At 34.5% G+C, this 22,155-nt stretch overlaps 1 protein-coding gene across 1 annotated transcript in view; it reads left to right on the top strand.

Annotated features, from left to right (window-relative positions):
• Positions 1-22,155, top strand: part of LOC129746102 (uncharacterized) — a 271,077-nt gene that overhangs the window by 191,730 nt on the left and 57,192 nt on the right. The window contains exons 9-11 of the mRNA XM_055739564.1: positions 5,730-5,862; positions 12,359-12,579; positions 15,114-15,375. Of these exons, the coding sequence (XP_055595539.1) occupies positions 5,730-5,862; positions 12,359-12,579; positions 15,114-15,375 (616 nt within the window). The remainder of the gene's footprint in view (positions 1-5,729; positions 5,863-12,358; positions 12,580-15,113; positions 15,376-22,155) is intronic.

Below are 22,155 nucleotides of genomic sequence, written 5' to 3'. Positions count from 1 at the left end.
TGTCTGTCTGTCTGTCTGTCTGTCTGTCTGTCTGTCTGCCTGTCGGTCTGTTTTTTTTTTTATTTTTTATTTTTTTTTTTTTTTTATTTTTTTTTTTTTTATTATTTTTTTTTTTTTTTATTTTTTTTTTACTTTTTTTTAATTTTTTTTTTATTTTTTTTTTATTTTTTTTTTATTTTTTTATTTTTTTTTTTATTTATTTATTTATTTTTTGTTGTTCCCCGAATTGTTCCCAATGCACGTCGAGTGCCGTGTCTACATGGGAACAATGGGTCAACTCGTTATATACTCATCCGTATATACATATGCCCTAAACTCCACCTGGGGCGTCAGACTAATTCCCAAACCGGTACCTGCCCTAAGGCAATACTTCGGTAAGGGGGTGTCTAATTCACGCATAGCGCTACTATCGCAACACTCGCCAAGAAGTTCATATTTTAATTAAATATCATCCTGACCGCCCAACATCATCTTCACGTCCCATCGGCTACGCTGATTGTTTTGCGTAGTTCATTTCATAGCTTCGGACTCTTTAAGCTTAGTAAAGTTAACCTACGTTATACTGCGTCAATTGCAATTTGCGTCAGTCTCCAACTCCTTTGCAAAGCAGCCATTATCCGGGCGAGCCCATCACTGACAGCCTGCCATGTGTTAATGTCATCACACATCTTCTGCAACATGTTGTCCGCTGTCGTTTCTGGTCCGCAGGCGGCGAATATGTTGGCACGTTCCTCTTCAAATCTTGGACAATAGAATACCACGTGTTCGGGTGTCTCGTCCACGTCACCGCATGTTAGGCAGACCGGCGAGGCCGCATGTCCGAACCTGTGGTGATACTTCATGAAGCATCCATGACCAGTCAGGAATTGTGTCATGTAGAAATCCACTTCGCCATGCTTTCTCTCCATCCACTCTTTGATGTTTGGGATCAAACGATGGGTCCACCTCCCTTTTTCCGAGCTGTCCCACAGCTGCTGCCAGTTAGCCATGGAGCTATCTCTGGCTCGTGTTCTCACGTTTTGCATGCCTCTATTTTCGTAGCAATATGAGTCCTCCACCAACAAAACCGAGATGGGCATGACTCCCGCTACAACGCATGCAGCCTCCGACGAAACGGTGCGGTATGCACTGATGACCCGCAAATTCATTCGCCTCTGTACACTGTTCAGCTTCTGCTGGTTACACTGGATGTTAAGACCAGATTTCCAGGCCGCCCCTCCATATCGAAGGATTGACGAAACTACACTCGAAATTATCCTTCGCTGACTACTTCGGATCCCCGAGTTGTTCGCCATTTTCCTCGTGAGTGCGGCCGTTGCTGTTGCCGCCTTCTTGCACACATACTCAACGTGGTTTTTAAAGGTGAGCCGGTCGTCAATCATCACACCCAAATATTTAAGCTCACGCTTTGATTCGATAGTGCATGATCCAACTGTAATCCTGCCTGTTTGCGGTGAAATTAGGTTTGATATCAGGACCATCTCGGTTTTGTGGTGAGCCAACTGCAAACTTTTGGAGTGCATCCAGCTCTCTACCGCATCTACAGCCTCTGAAGCTCTTAGCTGGACGATTTCTGTAGAGTAACCCGTCGCTAGTAGCACGACATCGTGTACGGGCCCAGTATAGACCCTTGCGGTACTCCAGCTGTAACATCCATTTCCTGAAATCCTTCGCTCGTCATGTATAGAAGCTTGCGGTTCTGGAAATAGCTTTCCACTAATTTGTAGAGATATTTCGGTATCCTCATTTTTATAAGCGAAGAAGCAATCGCTGCCCAGCTGACACTATTGAAGGCGTTACGCACGTCCAATGTTACTACCGCACAAAAACGGTCCCCTCTTCTCTTCTTGAGTCTGGCTTTATCAGCCGTTTCGATGACAGTTCGAATGGCGTCGACTGTGCATCGCCCTTTTCGAAAGCCGAATTGATTGTTGGACAATCCGTCTGTCTGTCTGTCTGTCTGTCTGTCTGTCTGTCTGTCTGTCTGTCTGTCTGTCTGTCTGTCTGTCTGTCTGTCTGTCTGTCTGTCTGTCTGTTCCCTACAGACTCGAAAACTACTGAACCGATTTGCGTGAAACTTGGCATATGAGGGTATTGGATGTCAGGGAAGGTTCCTATAATATTGTGGGACCCCTCCCTTTTTCTGGAAGGGGGGAGGGGGTCTCTCATATAAAAGTAATAAGTCTTCATAACTCGAGAACTGATCAAGCAAATCATACCAAACTTGGCATGGATGGGTACTTGGGTACAAAGAATGTTTTTATGAATAGTTGGAACCTCTCCTTCTTTCCACTGGTAAAATACGAATGAGGGAGGGGCCCAACCTTATAATTTTTAACATAACTGGAAAACTAATCAAGCTAATGGAACCAAATTTAGCATGTGAGGGTAGTGGAATATGAGAAATGGTTCTTTGATTATTTCAGACCCCTTCTTCCATCCAGTGGAGATACAGGAAAAGAGGGGGGGGGGGGGGGCTTGAACCTCTTTGTCACTGCATAACTTGAAAACTTTTCGAGCAAATGGCACCAAATTTGGCTTGGAAAGGTATTTGGGTACGATAAATAGTTCTATGAATATTTGGTACCCCTCCCTCCTTCCAGTGAGAAGATAGAAAGTGGGGGGGGGTTCTATCCAATTTTCAGCATTACTGGGCAAATAATCAAGCGAATGGAATCATATTTGGCGTGGGAAGGTATTTGATTACGAAAAATGTTTCTATGATATTTTGAGAACCCTCCGTTCTTTAAGTAGGAAAATCTTAAGGGAGGAGAGTGCTCCCATACAATTTCTTACATCACTCGGGAACTTACCCAGCAGATGGAACGAAATTCGGCTTGGGAGAGTATTTAAGCTCAAGGTATATTTCTGTGAATATTTGGTACTACTGCCTCCTTCCAGTTGGGTGATAGGAAGAAGAGAGGGGGGCTCCTTTACAATTCTTCGCATAACTCGAGAACTAATCGAGTAAATAGAAACAACTTTGGCATGGGAAAGCATTTGGTTACGTAAAATGGTTATATGCTTATTTTAGGCTTTTTTCTCCTTCAATTGGGGATACAGTTGGGTAAGAAGAGAACTCACATACAATTGTTTTGCATAAACCAAGAACTTATCTAACAAATAAAACCAAATATGACATGGAAACAATCATACAATCGATCAAATGGAACAGAATTTGGCATGGGAGTGTATTTAAATACACGGAATGTTTGATCTTGATCCCCTCCTTCCAGGTAGAAGATAGATAGGAAGTGGGACTCCGATACAAATTTTATAGCATAACTCGACAACTAATGAAGCAAACGAACAACTCATAAGGTAGTGTCATGAGAGGGTACGTTCTGATCTTACAAGACCCACCTTTCCTTCCATTAAAGATAAAGGAATGGAGGAGGGGGTCACTCTCACAATTTGTAAATTAATTCGAGGCCGCATAGGTCAAATAGGTGTCCCGTGAGGGGACAATGAAGATTCCATATATGAAAAATATATTGGCATAAGTTATAAACCTTTTGAAGCAAAGAAACCCAGAAACATAAATAAGATTCGAACACGGATTTAAAAAAAAATTAAGATTTCAAAATAAAAAAAAAGTTGCAATTTTATTTTGGAAAAACATTTGAATGATTCTGAAATTGAATTAAATTATTTTTGCAAATAAAAGAAAATTTAAATAACAAGTTAACACAAATTTAAATAATTTTTGGAGGTGTAGCAAAGCACACCGGGTCAGCTAGTTTTAATATATCCTTCAACTTTTAAACTATCCTGTCATTTATCAAGCACAGATATCTGCTCTGTTGATTCTTTTAATTTTGTAGAGGAAATTTTAGAATTTTCTTCGAGTGTCAATAAAGATATTTCTACATTATTCGAGACATGAAGTTGTTTTTTAATTTGTTAAAAAAAATTAACTTTTGGATGCAGTCTGTCGACTGTTGATAACGAGATTAATAAACGCAAATTAATCGATAAGAAAATTGGCAAACTTCTAAACATACGAATTCTGTTGGTAGAATAGATATGTGTGCATGATTCAATACAAAAAGAAATTGGTGAAACACAACATAAAGCAACTAGAAAAAAAAACTTTAACTTTCCAGATTGAGTGTTACAACACCAAGACAGAAGGAAAACTATGTATAACTAGAGAAAACTCTAGAAGGACTCCAAGTACAAGAGCGTATCTGGTTTCCCCTCTAATCCAACCTTGTGCATAATAAATTCAGAACAATCAAACTCCTTTTTCTTTATTTCTTTGGTCCAGTCAGTGGATCAAGCTCCGGGAAGCTCACGTTCTCAATCATCGAGAAAACCCACAACCCTTAGCCTTACCCGTAGACTCAGAAGAAGAAGAAGCCTTTCGGTTGAAGAACTTTTTCCCTTCCGATAAGGATAATAAAGCTTGAATTTTCATTCGACCGAAGCGGGTCGTAAATTGATACCTAGAGCGAGAGAGGAAGTCAGAGAGCGAGAGAGACGAAGACGACGACGCTTCGAAGGATGCAAGCTTGTCTTACACAAATTTTGCTAAGAAGCTAGCTAGTTTTCCACTTTTAATCTTGTCCTCTGAGGGTTTTCGTATGGGTTGAGCTTCGGTGAAATGGGGAAAACTTAATTGAGCTCGGATTTTCTCTCATGCAACAAGATTTTCGTTTGAATTTACCAAATTTATGCTAGTCTTGAGTTAGCTTTATTTTCTTTTTAAAAGTTTTAAGGTTCTTTCTCAAAGCAGTATAACAAGTTGAATGTTACAGAAAATTTTACAATTGAATACTTTCAAAATATTGTAATTCATAAAATCATTACACAAAAAATACACGAAACATTACAGGAAACGATGGTTTACGTTCTTAAAGACGAAAAAAAAATTGAAAAGTTATTATTTAACGGTCAGCGTTGGCCTCAATTTTCCCCATCTACAGAAAAATGATTTTCTTTAAAATAAATTAAAGGCCTTAAACTGAGCGATAAGGAAAATGGGTTTTGAATTCTATATCCAAATGGTGGAAAATCTGAGGCGATGATACGACGTGATTTTCTTCAAGGTAGGAATCAATCTCTTTTGAAATATGAGGTAATTTTGGATGTGTACAATAGATCGAGTCGATTTGGTGTCATTATTTAATCTCTCAAACCTTGAGATCTTTTAAGCTTCGTTTTGGTTCAAAACTCATAGCTTTGATTTTTCGCCTAATTTTTAAGGAACTATGATTGGTGCAAAAGAAATTAGGAAATAGCGTTTATTTCTTATTGTCTCATGTGAAGAACAAAAAAGTATAACTGTTTCATATTGTTGGAAATTTGCAACAAATATTATTTTTGCTAAATACCCGAAATATAATTTTTTTTTATTAGTTTTACCTTCTTGTGTTCATTATTGCGCACTATTGAGATTTTTTTCGAGAAAGAATACATAATCATGAAATGAAGGTTTAAAAATGAATCAAACTCTAAATGCAAAATATTTCTAAAAGATAGAATTTCTATTACACTGAACTTTGATGATAGAATGCACATTTTGCTCCAAGAGAATCACAGTATCAGTATGCTGATCTCCAATAAGAATCAACCTTTATCTCCTGCGTTCGGTTCAACGGCTCAGAGCAATGCAATCAAGTAGAAATTTCCATTCGGCGCGATAAACTGTTCAAAATGCAAAACCGCTTATTGAGCAAAACGCGTAATCCAATCGCTCTTATATTATTTTTTTTGTAACTTTCCAGTTCTGGGCCGCCTACGTGCCCTGCGAGGCGCAACACAAGGACGCGGTGCAAATAACGCTGGAACAGATCGATGTTATCAGAAGACTGACGGACCGCTACTCGCCACATCTGACAGCTTGCACATCCGTTTTCGGTAAGTTTCAAGGATATGTAGCTTACATAGTTAGTTTGGTATATATAGTGCCAAATTTGATGAATCGTTTTTCCCTTAACCACCACCTAAAATGTTCTACACGATGTTTGCAAGTTTTAATTAAGTCGGAATAGGACTCGTGCTGTTAGCAGCAAGCAGCATAGTGCATATGATTGTGGGACCTTACTATTTCCCCAGCCAGCCAGCAAAGCGCTGTTAATTCCAGACGCGAGAACATGCAGTGTTTCATAATCACTACCGTCAGTGCACTGTTGGGACAATGTACATTAGGGTGTGTCGATTGATAATTTTGCTGTAAGCTGTAAAGTACTGTTTCTAGTACTAAATTTTCATTCCTGAAATTACCATGTATCTAAGTATTTGAAACCTTCAATAGCATGAGGAGTTTATTCGAAAAAAATGCAACACATTGTTATGTGGATAACTTTATAAAATTGACAAAATTTTCAGTAAAGTTACCTAGTAATGTAATGATTACGTGTGCGAAATTAAGTAAAAATTTGTACAGTGGTTTTTTAAATAGCGTCCAATACAGATGCTCATCTAATTTTTTGGGCAGGATCTATGAAAATCCAGGAAAGTTTTGGTGGGAGATCTTAAATCAGCTGGAAATCAACTATTCGACCAGAGTTCATATGATGAATCAGTAAGGAAGTCGTAGAGAAACTAACAGTGAGATAAAATTTGATTAAAAGTGAAGATGATTGATTCCATGAAGTTAAGGAATGTAAGAGGTTTTATCAAGCACAATCCGAAAATTTCATCAGGGGAAGTGATAAAAAAGGTGAATTTTTCTGAGTGGTTCGTCTAGCATGACTGACTTCATTTCTACAAGATAGAAAAGCTGCCAACCGGTAAAATCAACATAAATACGGTGGTAAAATTGTACGCAAAATATTTGGACTGCTAGCGAAAAGATAATTTGAAAAAATACGAAATGGACAGCAAAACAAACTTTTTAGCGAGCAGCTGCTAGATTTCCAGTCAAAAAATTTTATTGACAAGTCTAGCCTGGATGGATCTGAAACCGTACCATTTCGCAAAAACTATGGTGGAGTGATAGAAAGTCAAATATGTTGTCTTTTTTGCCGAAGAAGGCAAAATGATGCTAAATTTGTTATAACTTCAACAAAATCAAAAATTTTTAGTAATTTTGAAGGTCAAGCTTCAGAAAGCATAAAACGTAATCAAAAAAAGCCTTAATTGAGAAAAAAAAGGGTGCCGAAAAAATTTCTCATTGGACGCTTTCTCAAACCCACTAATCAAAACTTTACAAACATTTTTCTCATATAAACATTACATTACTAGGCAGTTTTGCTGAAATTCATCAATTTCCATTCATGCATTCGAAAGTAATTCACAAAACAAAATGTTGCATTTTTCTCGAATATGTGAACTCCTTAAATAGCAAAAGAGTATATTAACTTTTGAGAAACAGGTTTTTCCAACAAACAATTTCTAAAAGGAATGCCTATAAATAGGGATGATTTAAACAACTTGAAACAGTTAACCATTGATTAACAAAAACTAGATCTTAGGGGAAAAATTTTTTTGCATATGAAGATTAAGAGCTCCAAAACTTGAGAAACTCGGTTGGAAAAACTTAACTAAATCTTCAAACTAAACTAAATTTTACATTTTCGAAAGAGTTTTATAAAAAAAGTTTTAAGGGGCCATTCAAATATTCCGTAACGCAATTTTCGAACATTTTTAACCCCTCCTCCCTCCTACAATGTATTCTTCTCAGATTTTCTATCCAAAATCCACAAAGCGTAAAAAAACTGCCATACCTCCCCCCTCTAAACGCGTTACGTTTTTGAGTGGCCCCTAACAACTTCATCCATGGGGTGTGTCAGATTGCAACTTTTTTCGAATTTTAAAACACTTGTTGAATATCCAAAATACCCTGGCGCACAGTGGTCCGAAGCCCAGAAAAGCTAACAGAAAGTCTATTTTTGAAGCAGTCAAGATAATCTATCCATATATTTTACCGTGTTCTGGCATTTTCAGGCTACACGGAACTATGAATATGATAGTCATGCATGAGTGTACTCGTTTAGGAGTTCTCAAAGAAGTACTAGTAAAAGTTTAAATTTATATTTTTGCTAGGCTTGCTTCACACCTATTTCAAGAAAAATAAGTATTTTTAAATGAAGTTGAAATTTATTTAATGGAATTCATTCATAAAAAACGATAAAACTTTTAAACTTTCAATCTTCAACTACAGATTTGAGGAAAAAGAATCATAGAACTCCACTTAATGTTAGATAGAATCCCATATTTCCGGACGACAACATATTAAAAATTGGTCTGCCTTTTTCTACCATTTTTGGAGAACGGTTTAGAACAGTAGAAGCACTTCTTTCTTCCAATTTAACTTCTGAGCAAAGAATCTTGGATCACGAACAAGATTGATTTCCTATTGGATCTTAAAATGCAGTTTTCTCTTAAAGTCATAAGAAAACATCTTCATAATATTTTAAAACAATGCTTATATAAATTTCGGTGTATTATCAGTTTTAAGCAATCAAAAGTTATCAGGAATAACTCCAAAAACACGTTTAAATCACGGTTTCTCATATATTCAATTGATAATTGATCGTATCAAAGAACCTATTTGCTGGTCAAAATCTATGAAAACCAATGAATACTTTAGAAATAATTTGAAACTTTTACTCCACATCATTCGATCTTTTGCCCCAAAGGTGGGCAAAAGTACGTTTCGATATCGGTTTCGCATTTTAACTACTGCTATCCAATCTGTCATTCGATTATCTTCGTAATTATTAAGAAGAGAGAAAAATGTCTAAGAAATCAAATGCTCTTGATTTTTTGTTTTCTCGGGAATTGAACCACTGTATGGCGGTGTGAAACTCAAACGACTATATTTTGATCCTTTTTTTTGGGGGGTTGTGAATTTTAGTGTTAATTCTTTTTACATACATATGTTCTTGATATCAGTAACTTATAATAAAAATTCAAAAAATTGCCTTTTATTCAATTGAACGCAAACATGAACCATAATGAATTCTTTGATCGATTTGCATCACTTTAAAGATAAATCGTGAGCAAAAAAATTGGCTTTTACGCCAAGGTGATTGTTAAAAACATCAACATCATTGATTTTATAAGTTGCTCAAGGAATATTTGAAACAAATGTAAAACTGCCCTCGCCGAATTTTGGACACATCACCCTCTTCTCAAGGTGCTGTTCATTAAGTTGTAAACAAAACCACGTGTCTTACTCTTGATTTTGGAGCATAGATTATCAAAATTATAAATCGGTCTTTTTCTTCACTTATATAGGAGTAAGGAATAATTATAAGATTGCATGTTTATTGAAACTTTCAATCAGGTTTGAATTAAAAAACCTGCACTGATAATTGAATTGGTTGGTTTGAATTGTTTCAAACAGCAGCAAAAAAATTGGTTGAAACCGACACTGTTAAAAATACAGTAATAAATATCGATTTTTAAATTGAATAGAATTGAAACCGCACTTTTTTATGAATATTCAAACTAGTAAAAGCAATTTTTTTCACTTTTTTCAACATAAATTAATAATAATTAGTTTGTCTTCATTGTTAACATCATGTTTTTTCAGTCGATTTGATCCAATATTTTGGAATTTTATTTGCTTACACTGACTGGGGCATTTCAATCCAATTATTTTATTGGATTGTACTGAAAAGAGTTTCTTTAAAATCGATTTTTTTCATGGTTATAAAAGTTTAAAGCAATTTTTTCACACAATATTAGTAGAAGATATAAATACGAAGAACACGCTGCAATGACACTCGACTTTTCAGCTTATGTATTCCATTTACTCAGTCATTTATCTTAGCAGGTGCATATTCTCCCAAATGACTCTAGAAAAAAAGGTTTTCTTTGTGGTCAAAACGATAAAGAACATTTTTGCAGTATTTTAAAATGAGATTAAGGTACTCGGATTTTGATTTCAAATTATGTATGACAAAATGCAAAAATAGGTTTGGATAATTTGGCTTTTCCTGAATATTTCGTTCCCACGCGATGCCAATGCAATTCTAACATATGATTTTTGCTGGGAAATTCTCTGGTTACAACTTTGCTTGAGACGGCAAAGCAATAAAAGTAGCAAGTAAAATAGTTATAACTAACCAAACAGGACATCCTTTTTTCATGATGTCCCATCTTATATACATAAATCTTATTTTATTCAAAAAATTATTGATTCAAGAGTCTTGAAATGTTCTGATGAAAAGATCCACATAAATCTCTATCATTGTCAGAAAAATAAAAAAAAGGGTTACCATGAATTCAGAGTCACCAGATGCCATGATTTAGCAGAAATTAAACTATAATAAGGATGAACTGTTTTTAACATAATGTTTTGAAACAAATATTTCCATATTTCAATGAATAGCAACGAAATAATAGAAATACATTTTTTTAATATTTTTCTCAATGGATTTGAACATAAAATTTTAAGCCATGCCAAAAAATATTCCAAAATGCGCAATAGGATTGATGGAACTAAGGCTTCGAAAACTGATTCCATGCTTTGAATCAGCAGCGTCCCCAAATAAGTCTAAATCGGCATTGAAATTCTTGAACCTTGACCTGATCTAAAAGAGAAAATTTTAAAACACATTCAGATTCTTCTCCCAACCCAAATACTCATTCAATTTTTCTAAACTGTTGTGATAAATTGTTGTTTTGAATATCATAAGTTGATCATAAATTTTACTCTTGAGTTCTGAAAATGAAAAAAAATTGAATTCAGTTTATTTACTGATTATGCAGCCAAAACTAAAGAACAATATTGTCATAATTAAAATTATATTTATGATAAATAAGTCCAGATGAGGAATCAAACATTTAATAAGGAAATATGAATAAAAATTAAGATTGATTGCTTTAGAATTGTCTATGCGCTTTCGACCCAAAATTTTCTTTTGTTGCGAATTGTGGACCTATCAATAAAGGCCATTTATTAAAAATTACTAATTTGTATTTTTTTATCATAAACTTCATTGAATTGCCATTTGGACTGCTTTCAAATAATCAATCTTATTTCATGATACGTATTTGAAGAATACGCAGCTCACAATAAATGCCGAAAATAAACATTGAAAATTTGGTTTCGAAATCATGTGAAATTGTTTGATCCTCTCTGATGTTTTATAATATTCTAATTGTTCTGTATTTTGTTATAAAAAATTATTGAAAAAATATTATATCGGATAATGTTCTACCTGAATTGTTTCCTAAACAGTGACATTACTTTAAAACCACCAATCATCAAATCAAATCAAGCATCAATACCAAAACTTTGTTATGGAAATAACAATCAAAATAATGCATTGAGAAGTGATTGGAAAGTCCAAAAATTTTCCGACCTTCTTACAAAATAATAAAAAGGAAAACTATGCAACTCAAATCAACAGACTACTCACCCTTTTTCTTCAAAAAAATACCCTTAATTCAGAAGTTTAACTCTCTTTAAGGCCTTGATTATTTACTGAAAATACTTTGCATATATTATTAAAAAAATACGAAAATTGCTTTTTTTTAACCGTGTCAAGGGTTTGATAATAATCTTTTTTTTTAACTACACTTGAACACAAGAACACAATTTGACTCTGCTGATAACAATAAACAATTTTCGAATTTCAAGTGATTTTCGATCATCTTGTTTTTAATTTATGGTCAGATTTGCCTCTATATATTGCGGAGAGAAAGGTCGTGTTTTTCCGACGTCGCATATTCTCATTTTTTTTCGTGAAAACACAACTTTTTTAACTGTTTTGGAGCTTCTTTTTCGAAATATGTGCAAAGATAAGAGTGACGATTGTGTTAAAAGGAATATCTGCAGAAGGAAAGAAAAACTTAAATTCCGTAGAACCGGACGAATATTAGGTACATCTCAACATCTTACTGTATCAAAACCAACTTATAACTTCTTTAGAGGAAATTTTCTACAGCACAACTTTTTCGAAAATCGTAAATTCGTATGTTTTTAAGCAAACAAGTTTAAAGCGGGTTATTTGGGGTACGTCTATGACAAAATCAATTGAAATTACCACAATACTTGTATCTGACAAGATATTGAAGGAATCATATTAGATCTACGGAATTCATAATTTTTATGAAAGTTCTTAATCGCCACACCCTAATGTACATACATAGTTTGCCTTTGGAAATGTGACCTGGGATCATCTGATTTCTGAAAACAGCATCCGTTGTAAATCATATCGACTTGCCATGCTGCTGCTGCTAGCTGTATGCTTGTGATGTTGTTTTATCACCTCAAAGTAACACCGGATGGCCATTTGGACCAGTGAATGTCACGTCTATCATGAATCTTTTATCTCCGAACCAGGACGTTAATTATCTCTTCTTTCCGTGCTTTACATGACTTTATGTTTTCTCTCAACACCACCTTCCTGGCAATCTGAACCTGGTCCCGCTGAATTCCGAACATCAACCGCAGACATCATCCAAGCGCACAAAAACCATCAGATGTGTTCACTAATTGGTGTCGAGGGTGGCCACTCGCTTGGCGGATCGCTCGGAGTCCTGCGGATCTACTACGCGCTGGGTGTCCGCTACATGACGCTGACAACCACCTGCCACACGCCCTGGGCTGATTCGAGCAACGCGGACGCCCCCAAGTACGACGTCAAGCACGGCGGGCTGACAGCATATGGCAAGGTAAGTTTTCTGAGTCTGATGACTTTATGTTCCGTCCGAACCAATCGAGAGGTTTTGGAAAACGGGGTGCTAACAAATGGAAATGTACGTTCCGCGAGCTACCAAGCGTTCAATTTCATGCTGCGCTAAACGTGTGTCTTTCGTCGTAAAGGGTGGAATGCTTAATGACAATCTGATGAGAGAATGAAAATGAGCCAGAATGGATGAACCCAAAAATTGACTTTTTAAGAACTAAACTGGAAAACAGAATATAAAAACACTTCAGTGGCTCCAGAGAGCTTAAACAAATTTATCTTAAAAAATATTGAGACGAAAACAAAAAAAAAGACCAAAATGACAAAAATGACAAAAATGACAAAAATGACAAAAATGACAAAAATGACAAAAATGACAAAAATGACAAAAATGACAAAAATGACAAAAATGACAAAAATGACAAAAATGACAAAAATGACAAAAATGACAAAAATGACAAAAATGACAAAAATGACAAAAATGACAAAAATGACAAAAATGACAAAAATGACAAAAATGACAAAAATGACAAAAATGACAAAAATGACAAAAATGACAAAAATGACAAAAATGACAAAAATGACAAAAATGACAAAAATGACAAAAATGACAAAAATGACAAAAGTTACAAAAATTACAAAAATGACAAAAATGACAATAATTGAGTTTGGCATTCTCAATTTTTCGTGCTTTTAAGCTTTTACTATTTTTTGGCCAACTCTAAGATGTTCGTAGTATTTTCATTATCGCACGTTTTGCTAAACCCTTTTAAAACGCAATAAAATCTTAAATTGAATGATATTCTTACTGAACAAAAAATGCGGGATCGATCGATAGATCCAGATTATTTTTGCTTTTTCAGAGTGTATTTATTTGCTCTACGTTGAACATAAAAAATTTTTTGGTTCCAGCATTTTCGTTTAATTACGATCGTTGAGATAAAATTAATACTGAGTTCGCTGGCAAAAGGAATTTTCAATTCATAAATCCTAATATTCCGAAAACAAAATCTAAATTCAAGCTACAACTCCACTTCGGTTTGGTTTTACTGCTGCTGGCAGGTAGTTTTACTGTTGAAGCATAAATTGAAATATGAATGAAAACTGACCTTCCCAGTCTCCCAGGCTGAACATTGTAGGTCAGCTGTGTAGTTGAGTTGAGAGGCATATCAAACGTCAAGCAATGGTGCTGTGCAGCGAGGTGGAAGCAAAAAAAGAATCCATTCAGCTCATACGTAGTCCTTGGTTAGTGGCAAAAGCCTTGCCAACCATCAGCTTACATATTCCGCTCCTGTTAACATTCTGCATTCATGGGGAACACCGGGTAGACATGACAGACAGTAGATTGAACCTGTTATTTTTCGGACCCACTCTCTGGAGCCACCACTTCATCCAGCTGGTCAATGATGTAGGATTTATACCGCAATATTCTCGTGGTTGATAGATAGCGCCCACTACTACTCTCTGTAGCCAGGATCAAGCGACGTCGCCTGTCGAATCAAGTGGAACAAACAAGCAAAAAATGGAAATCTAGAAACTAAGCAGAATGAACGAACATTGGAAGAACTGTGGGGCTGACTACCCTACTAAAGTAAGTCGGTGCAAAACAGCTGTCTGTCCGCCATAACTATATATTGATCCCATACAAACCACAGCACAATGCTGGTGATAAAATCGTTGTTTTATGTGACCTCGCCATAACATCAACAGAGTAGTGGGTAGTTTATTTTTTACTCATTCGTCGAGTTTGAACTCAGATATAGAGGCGTCACATTTGCTGTAAAAGCATACGACACACGAGCATTGATGCTGCCTGGTGGATGACATGCACGGGACACCGCCAATCCAGAGATCGGTTGCACTAAATTGACAGAGCATCGAAGGAAAAAAAACAAACTCCCACACGTATATTCAAACTGATGGCGATATTCTACTGGTGCTGCTACTCTTTCCGGAGCAAATGGTCCAGGCCAAAGTGTCAATTTATGTTGAATTTATTTCTTTAAGGTCGTTGTTGACCTAGGTACCTTGTTACTGTCACGAGTGGCACGTTTTGTCATCAATAATTTGCTCCGCCCGTCGATGACTAACCGTGGCTTTTGAGGGAGGAAAACAAATTGAGAAATTTAATTTTCTGATATTGGTGTTTCAAATTGAGCTGCTGCTATCTCTCTGCAATCCAGCATTGGAATTAGAAATTTTCCTTCATTGGCTTCACTCTATGATGTTGACTTTTTTTATCCACGTGAATTGAATAGTTTCATGAATATTCCAACTGTTTAACCATGGTCGTACTAAAAATTCAGTATATAGGGATTATAGTTTCAACTGTACTGTTATTTGTTATTTGTTATTTATTTCTTATCAACGGATCACATGTTGATCCAAATGATTACTTAAAATTAAAAATTAAAAATTAAAAACATAACATTAAGTCTAACTATGGGTTTCTCAAGGCCCGTATCACTTTGATTTTAAAAGCTTAATTTTAACTAATTGTTCATTTTCTTCCCCATGCAGACCATCATCCGTGAAATGAATCGGCTCGGGATGGTTGTTGATCTGTCGAAGGCATCTGTTGCGACGATGAAGGATGCCCTAGCCACATCGCAGGCTCCGGTCATTTTTTCGCACTCCTCCGCCTACGCCCTGTGCAACTCGAGCCGGAACGTCCAGGACGAGGTGCTGGAGCTGGTGGCCAAAAATCGGGGCCTGGTCATGGTCAACTTCTACAACATGTTTCTCAAGTGCAGTGAAAACGCCTCGGTTATGGATGCTGTCGGTGAGTAATGTTTTGTTTCTGTTTCTTCATGGTATTCATTTTAAAAATATCACAAATATAACACCAAAGAAGAGTTGGCAGAATTTCAAAGACAATTGGTGTTTATTCTATGCAGAAAATTTAATAAAACGTGCATGACCAAAGATGGGATGATTGACTAGATAGCATTGGCATAAAGACACGAGCTCTCGAGCGAATCTTTCAAACGTAACAAAAAAAAATTACCAACATCGAACTCAAAACAACTCTCTCGACTCCTCTTGTCAGTTGCATCACTTTGCCATGTGTTCTACTAGGGTCAGTTGAGAACAGAGGTGCCGGGTATCCTAAGGTTGCCAGATTTTTTTCAGCACGTATCCGGGCCGGACATTCCGGGCATTCGATTTCAAATTGATGACCATAAATCCGGGCAATATCCAGGCAAATTTTGTCAAAACTCAGAAATTCCTCAACAAAAATCAAGGAAAAAAAATTGAAAAAAAATTTTTTTCATCAAAACTCATCGATTGATTTTGAACCGTATTTAAGGCTTCCGAAAAAACCTTTCATGATTATTTTTATAAAAATTGCTCAAAATATTCCGTTTTAGAGGTGTCTGTTGTTGTTGTTTTTTTTTTAATAATAATTTGCCAAATAAAGTGAAAAAATCCGGGCATTTTTCAAAAAAATTCGGGCAACCAGGCCGGGTCGGACTGACTGTTCATAAAATTTAGTATGTTAAATATCCGGGCAAACCCAGATAAAACCGGGCGATCTGGCAACCTTAAGGTACCCTGATTATTAAGGATTTGTCCTGATTTTTGAGAGACCATTCTGATTTTTTCAATTGTCCTGATTAATCCTGTTTTTTTTTAAAAAACGACCTTTAAATGCATTCAATTGACCTGATTTTCAGTTAAAATGATTAGGACAGCGAATAAAACTGAAATAAGATAATTTAACCTTTTAACCGATAGTAATTTTTGGCTCAAAAAAAATTAAATGCTGTTTTTTTTTTTCATATAAACTGCAGGTCAGCCGAGATTCTTTAGCCGAAGTTCCATAAATTAGGGCGTCTACAGTACCTGTGTTTCGCCTTTATTTATCCAATTTAAGCAGAATTAGTGGTATCCTAGAAAATCCTGAATTTTTTACTCATGGTGTCCTGATTTTTTATAAAACCACCTGGCATCCCTGGTTGAGAAACGAGTGTTTATTTTCGAACTGCCACGGCCATTCGTGCATTGATTCTTACCAACTTTTCAAAACATGTTTATATTCTCCTTTGTTTTATTTATGATGGGATAGGGAGAAACGAAAAAATATTTTTAATTGTTTCTTTCAGGCATCTGAAATGACATTCGGCGAAAAGCTTATACATAAATGCTAATAGTGTGAAAGTTCTGTGCCAATGATGTAAGAATATATTCGTCTGCCATGATTGACAAAGATCCAGATCTACGAATATAGTCAATACAAAAGCATTGGTGTTTTTTTGGATTGCACAGCTTTTTGCAGTTTCTTTTCTCGGGGATCTTTCTAACAAATGTTAAACATAAACAATAAACACTAAGGTATTATACGCGGTTTTATCTAACTCTGCTTCTTTTAATTCGTTTTTTTTGCCGTGGCTAAGATTCTTCCACACGGCTCTTGCCAATCAACACGTTGTTTTAAGCCAAAAAGTTCCAGGACTTAAACGTTAACGACGGATTTCATACCGCATAAAAACCATAGTGTATTACACTCCAAAATATTCCTCTTTTATACCTCAACAAAAAAAAGGCAAAATGACAAATTCTAAAAATGGGTCACATCACTTGGACAAACTTTTTGAATGATTTTGGTAATAATTTTTAGGTGTTAAAATTTGATTAAAAGTCTATAATTCACTAAGGTCTAACCAAGTAAACCTTTAATTTGCAATCAATTTAAAGTTTTTTCATTCAGTGATTTTCAATACAAAAGCCCCTTTTCTTCGTTGCATCACATCAGGGGAATTTTCAGCGTTTTCAAATTTCTTTCAGGACAGAAGATTTCTAATATGTTTGGCGAGGAAATTCTTTGGAAACATTTATTTTGCATGAACAAAAAACTTGTAGTTTTTTATTTTCAATTAAGATGCGTTTTTAAATTTAACGAGCGATCTACTTCGTTGTGACACATCACTAGATTAATTTTTACAACAGGCTTTTGCTCCTAATGTGACGCAACTAACTAGGCGCTGATTCTAAATGTAAGTTCAATAAAGGTTTTTATTTTGACAAACTTTTCACCCGAAAATGTTCCTTCATCAAACAAAATTATGATAAAAATGTTTAAAAGGTTTAGAAAAAGATTAAATTCTAAGCATCAACTCATCATAAGTATGCAGTGTATGTATTTAACACAAAAATATGCATCTGGAATGCATAAGATAAATACTCACACTGCCGGCCAAAAGTTTGGGATCACCTCCTCAAAAACATAATAATTTTGATCGGCCGTATCTCAGCCATTTTATTAAATATTGGAATATTGGAACTTTTGGACGATGCCTTAAATAGCTGTTTAATGTATTTTAAGTTCATTGCAAATAAATCGCACAAAAATCCAACCAATGGTGTTGGATTTTTTAGAAAAAAGGATTCGAATGCAACTCGAGTTTTGAAAATTGGTCCACTCCACCCTGAGATGATCGGGTTTGAATTTGAAGTTCAATTCTTTTTAAAATGCCCCAACTTCAAACTAAATTGAGGTCATATAAACTCAATATTAACATTTTGTGAAATACATTCTAAGAAGGTTTTGTTCACGATATCTTGGATGAGATCGAATGAATTCCAATATGTAATAAGATGGCTGAGACATGCCGATCAAAATGTTCATGTTTTTGAGGTGGTGATTCCAAACCTTTGTTCCACGAATGAATTCTAATGCGTCACGTCATTTCATTTACCACAATGTAATTTTTCTTAAATTCCCTAGAAAGCTTTAAGAGTGACTTCAAAAGACCTCTATTTTCTGTTCTGTAACATTTTTGAAAAGAGGGTATTTTCACCCTCTTCAACCAAAATTTAAAAAAAAAATAGCTCCAAACAGCCTGAAAGCAGATGGCAAACTTCATTATTTTGGGTACAGAACGTTAAACAAATTTATAGTAACAATTAAGAAATACATTAACATTCAATAAGAATTACATCTTTGTTTAAAAAAATGAACTAAGCATGGATCTTGTCAATAATAAGTCAAGTTAATTATTTTCGTAAGCTGAAGCTGAAGTATCAACTTTTAAACAGTGTACACAGTGAATTTTGGTCACGATTTCCAGCAAAAAAAAATGCTTGAAACATTCAGCAATCCAAATTTTAGCTGGAAACCAGCAAACCTTCTCCTTCTTGCTGATTTGATTTTCCCAGCATTTGATCTTCATTGTTGGAAAGCCAGCAATCCATCTGTCAAACTCGAATTTGGTTTCGCTTTTGCTCATTGTTTTTCGTATCGCGCGAATAGTGTTTGACTGCATATTCCAGCGATGAAGCACTTAAACCAAAGGTTTTTTGGAGAAATAAAGTATTTCGTTAAGAAAAATTAAAAAATTTTATCTCTCAAGAAACTTAACAAACAAATTTCTTTTTCTAAATATTACTTCCATGAGGGTTTGGATTTAAAAATTTATATAAAATCCAAAAAATCCGTTTTATTAATGCTGATTGCCAGCAATTGGGAAATATGATTTCCAGCATTTGAGAATACTGAGTTTCCACTAATTCAGTTTTCTGGATTTTCCAGCAATCAATATTTCTGAGAAGCCAGCAGGACAGAGTCCAGCAAAATGTTGATGATTTCTAGCAAAATAAAATTTGCTGTGTATATTTTAATTTGATTGAGCATTCCGAAAGCGCTCTAGGCAAAGTGGCTGAAAGTGAAATTTCAGGAGTCAGGATTTGGATAGCGCAATCTTCGAAAAATTACAATCTCCAAAATAGATGTAGTTGAATAGTCCAAGGATCGGTTTTTCTCAAAAATACAGTAAATATACCAATCTGTTGGACCGATTCTTTCAAACCAGAGAAATGGATTCTTAAGATCAGATTTTTCACATTTTCAAATGTGATGGAAAGTATAAGAGAAACATGAGATAATAATGAAAGAAAAAACGTAAGTCATAAATATCATAGATTTCTCGAAATAGATATAACGACTCACATTTTTCAAAAAATCCGTTATATTAACAGCTTACGTTCTATCTTTCTTCGGTATCTCATGTTTCTCTAATACTTTCCATCACCTTTGAAAATGTGACAAATCTGATCTCAAGAATTTATTTCCCTTGTTTAAAAGAATCGGCATTTGAAAATGTGATAATTTTCAGATACGAAGATGTACAAAGACGGACTGAGAACATTAGGTTTGATCAGATTTTGGTATTGTTTTTTATTAATGGATAAAGGAATTTCACTTGAACGCTTGTATATTTCCTATTAATGGCAAATGTTTATTAGCCATTACATATAACTTTTCATTTCTTAGCTTGATTGTTTGTTACGTCACGTGTAAGACAAAAACATTGCATAAATGTGTTATCAAATTGTATTTTCAAGAACCATTCCATTTTCTTTCTTCTAAAATTCACTGAAGTGGAGGTTTATGATTACACACAACTTTAGCTCCACGCAAAAAATTATCGTTTAAAACATATTCCTAATTTTTTCCACAGAGGCTGGAGAACTTCATCTTCAGTACTTTTTGGGTTGATTTTTTTTCAACCATTTTTCTACATTTTGAAAAATATTGAGACTAAGTCATAGCTAAATTTCTATATGATTGTTGTTAAAAGTTTGCAACAAAAGCTAAAACATTTCTTCTGATAGCAAAATTAAACCATGTACATTTGTCGATTCATCGAGACGAGGTTTATATTTCATCTTTTCCTAACGAAAGAAACTACATCATAAAATCAGACCAGTTAAATTGAACGGCAATTCTATTTATAGATAAAAAAAACACATGAAACCAATTTTTTTTGAGGTAACTAAAATGTTATTTATTCTGAAAATAGGTCCATTTGCGGTTTCTGAGATGTTTAAAAGCTGCTCTTAGCTGTTTGCCAGTATGGATTGTTATCTAAATATGTCTTGAGACCCGGTTTCTCTTTTAGTCTGTATCGTGAAAAACCTCAGATTGTTCCATCTTTTCACTTTTAAGACTTGGTTTAAAATTCAAAGCAAAAGTATCAAGGAACCTTAAAGCACCGTATTCGGAGTTATACAAATTAAAGTTTAAAAAAATATGAAAATGGGTTATTAATAGGCATGCCCGTGCCAAGGACCCGACCATGGATGGTTGGGGGTCCGAAATTCAAATTTATCTAAAAGTTATAACAGTACCAAAAACTACACAATTAATCTGGAAATTGATTTCTTACACCATTTTTTTACTCATAATTATTACAGAAACTTCAAATATGATAAATTTTACTGATCAATTAAATCAAAACTTCGAAAACATTTCACAATGAAAACTTCATACTTTTGGCAAGTCACTGATACTTTTTTCAAAATGATGATTCTTATTCTGAACAAGAATTTTGATTCATAATAATTTCTAAGCAGTCAAGTTTAAGAGTTTGAAATAAGCATTCACAAAACACAGATTTAGAAAAAAAAATTGAATTTAAAAACAAATGTCAGATCAAGTTAAAACTAACCATGATTGATTTTAAGGAAAATGATGATATGATGAAGTGAAATTTGGTATCTGGAGGTTTTTCGAGTCAGAGATGGTTTGAATGGTTTGAAGAATCTCACTTTTTATGGTAGGAGGGCTTCCATATTCCAATCATATCCTTTTGCTATCTTATATATAAAAATGAAGGCGTTTTCTTTGTAACACCATCAGTATAACTGGACAGTCGGAATGTAGCGAACTTTGGTATCCGAGGGTTTTTTGGTTAAGTGATTGTTTGTGTAATAGTTTCTAGAATCTCTCTTTTTATGGAAGGAAGGCTCCCATACAAAATCAACTTTAATGGATCAATTTTAATCAAGATAAAACATTTTCTAATGATTAAATAAGTAAAAGGTAAAACGAAGTTTACCGGGTCAGCTAGTTTACTATAAAATTCGATAAATCCATTTGAAAATTAAAACAAAATATGAAATTTGAAATCTTAACATTATGAAAACTTATTAATAGAATTGAACTGATATCTCAAGGAAAAAGCATTTTGGTTTTTATGTTTCAATTATTGGTTTGGTAGATTTTAGCGTCCTTAACTCGAATCTTTTTTCAAATTTAGACCATCACATTTAGTTTTGGTAATATGGCGTTTTAGAACGTGTCAGTTGAAAGTGAAATCAATAATTTAAGACTGATTAACTATCAAACATACATTTTAAAACTCTAATTTTGATTTTGTTTATTATACTTCATTTTATCAAGGATTTTTTTATGATATTGATATTTGGTCTTAAAAACAGTTTAAAAAAATGGAAAAATGTCATTAGGTACAAGTATTTTCAACATTACTTCAGCAATTGAAAAAATTGTATTTCATTTTACAAATTTGTTGAAACCTGCAAAAAGATTGTAATAATGATTTAAAAGATATCTAAATTTCAAATCAAAACTTCTCAATATATTCGTTAAATGAGAAAAAAAAATAGAAAACTTTTTAAATTTTCACGCAGAACTCAAAATTACTTGAAGTTTTAAGGAAAGCTGGTTGATTTCAACAATTTTTTTGATTTTGACCTTTCCGATAACAAAAACTTAAAGAAAAATTGCATATTTAGATTTAGGGTATCTAAATAAGTCAAA

Source organism: Uranotaenia lowii, chromosome 2, assembly GCF_029784155.1.
Source record: "Uranotaenia lowii strain MFRU-FL chromosome 2, ASM2978415v1, whole genome shotgun sequence".
NCBI classification, from domain to species: domain Eukaryota; kingdom Metazoa; phylum Arthropoda; class Insecta; order Diptera; family Culicidae; genus Uranotaenia; species Uranotaenia lowii.
The sequence above is the reverse complement of the archived record's forward strand: the minus strand, read 5'-3'. Positions and strand labels throughout refer to the sequence as shown.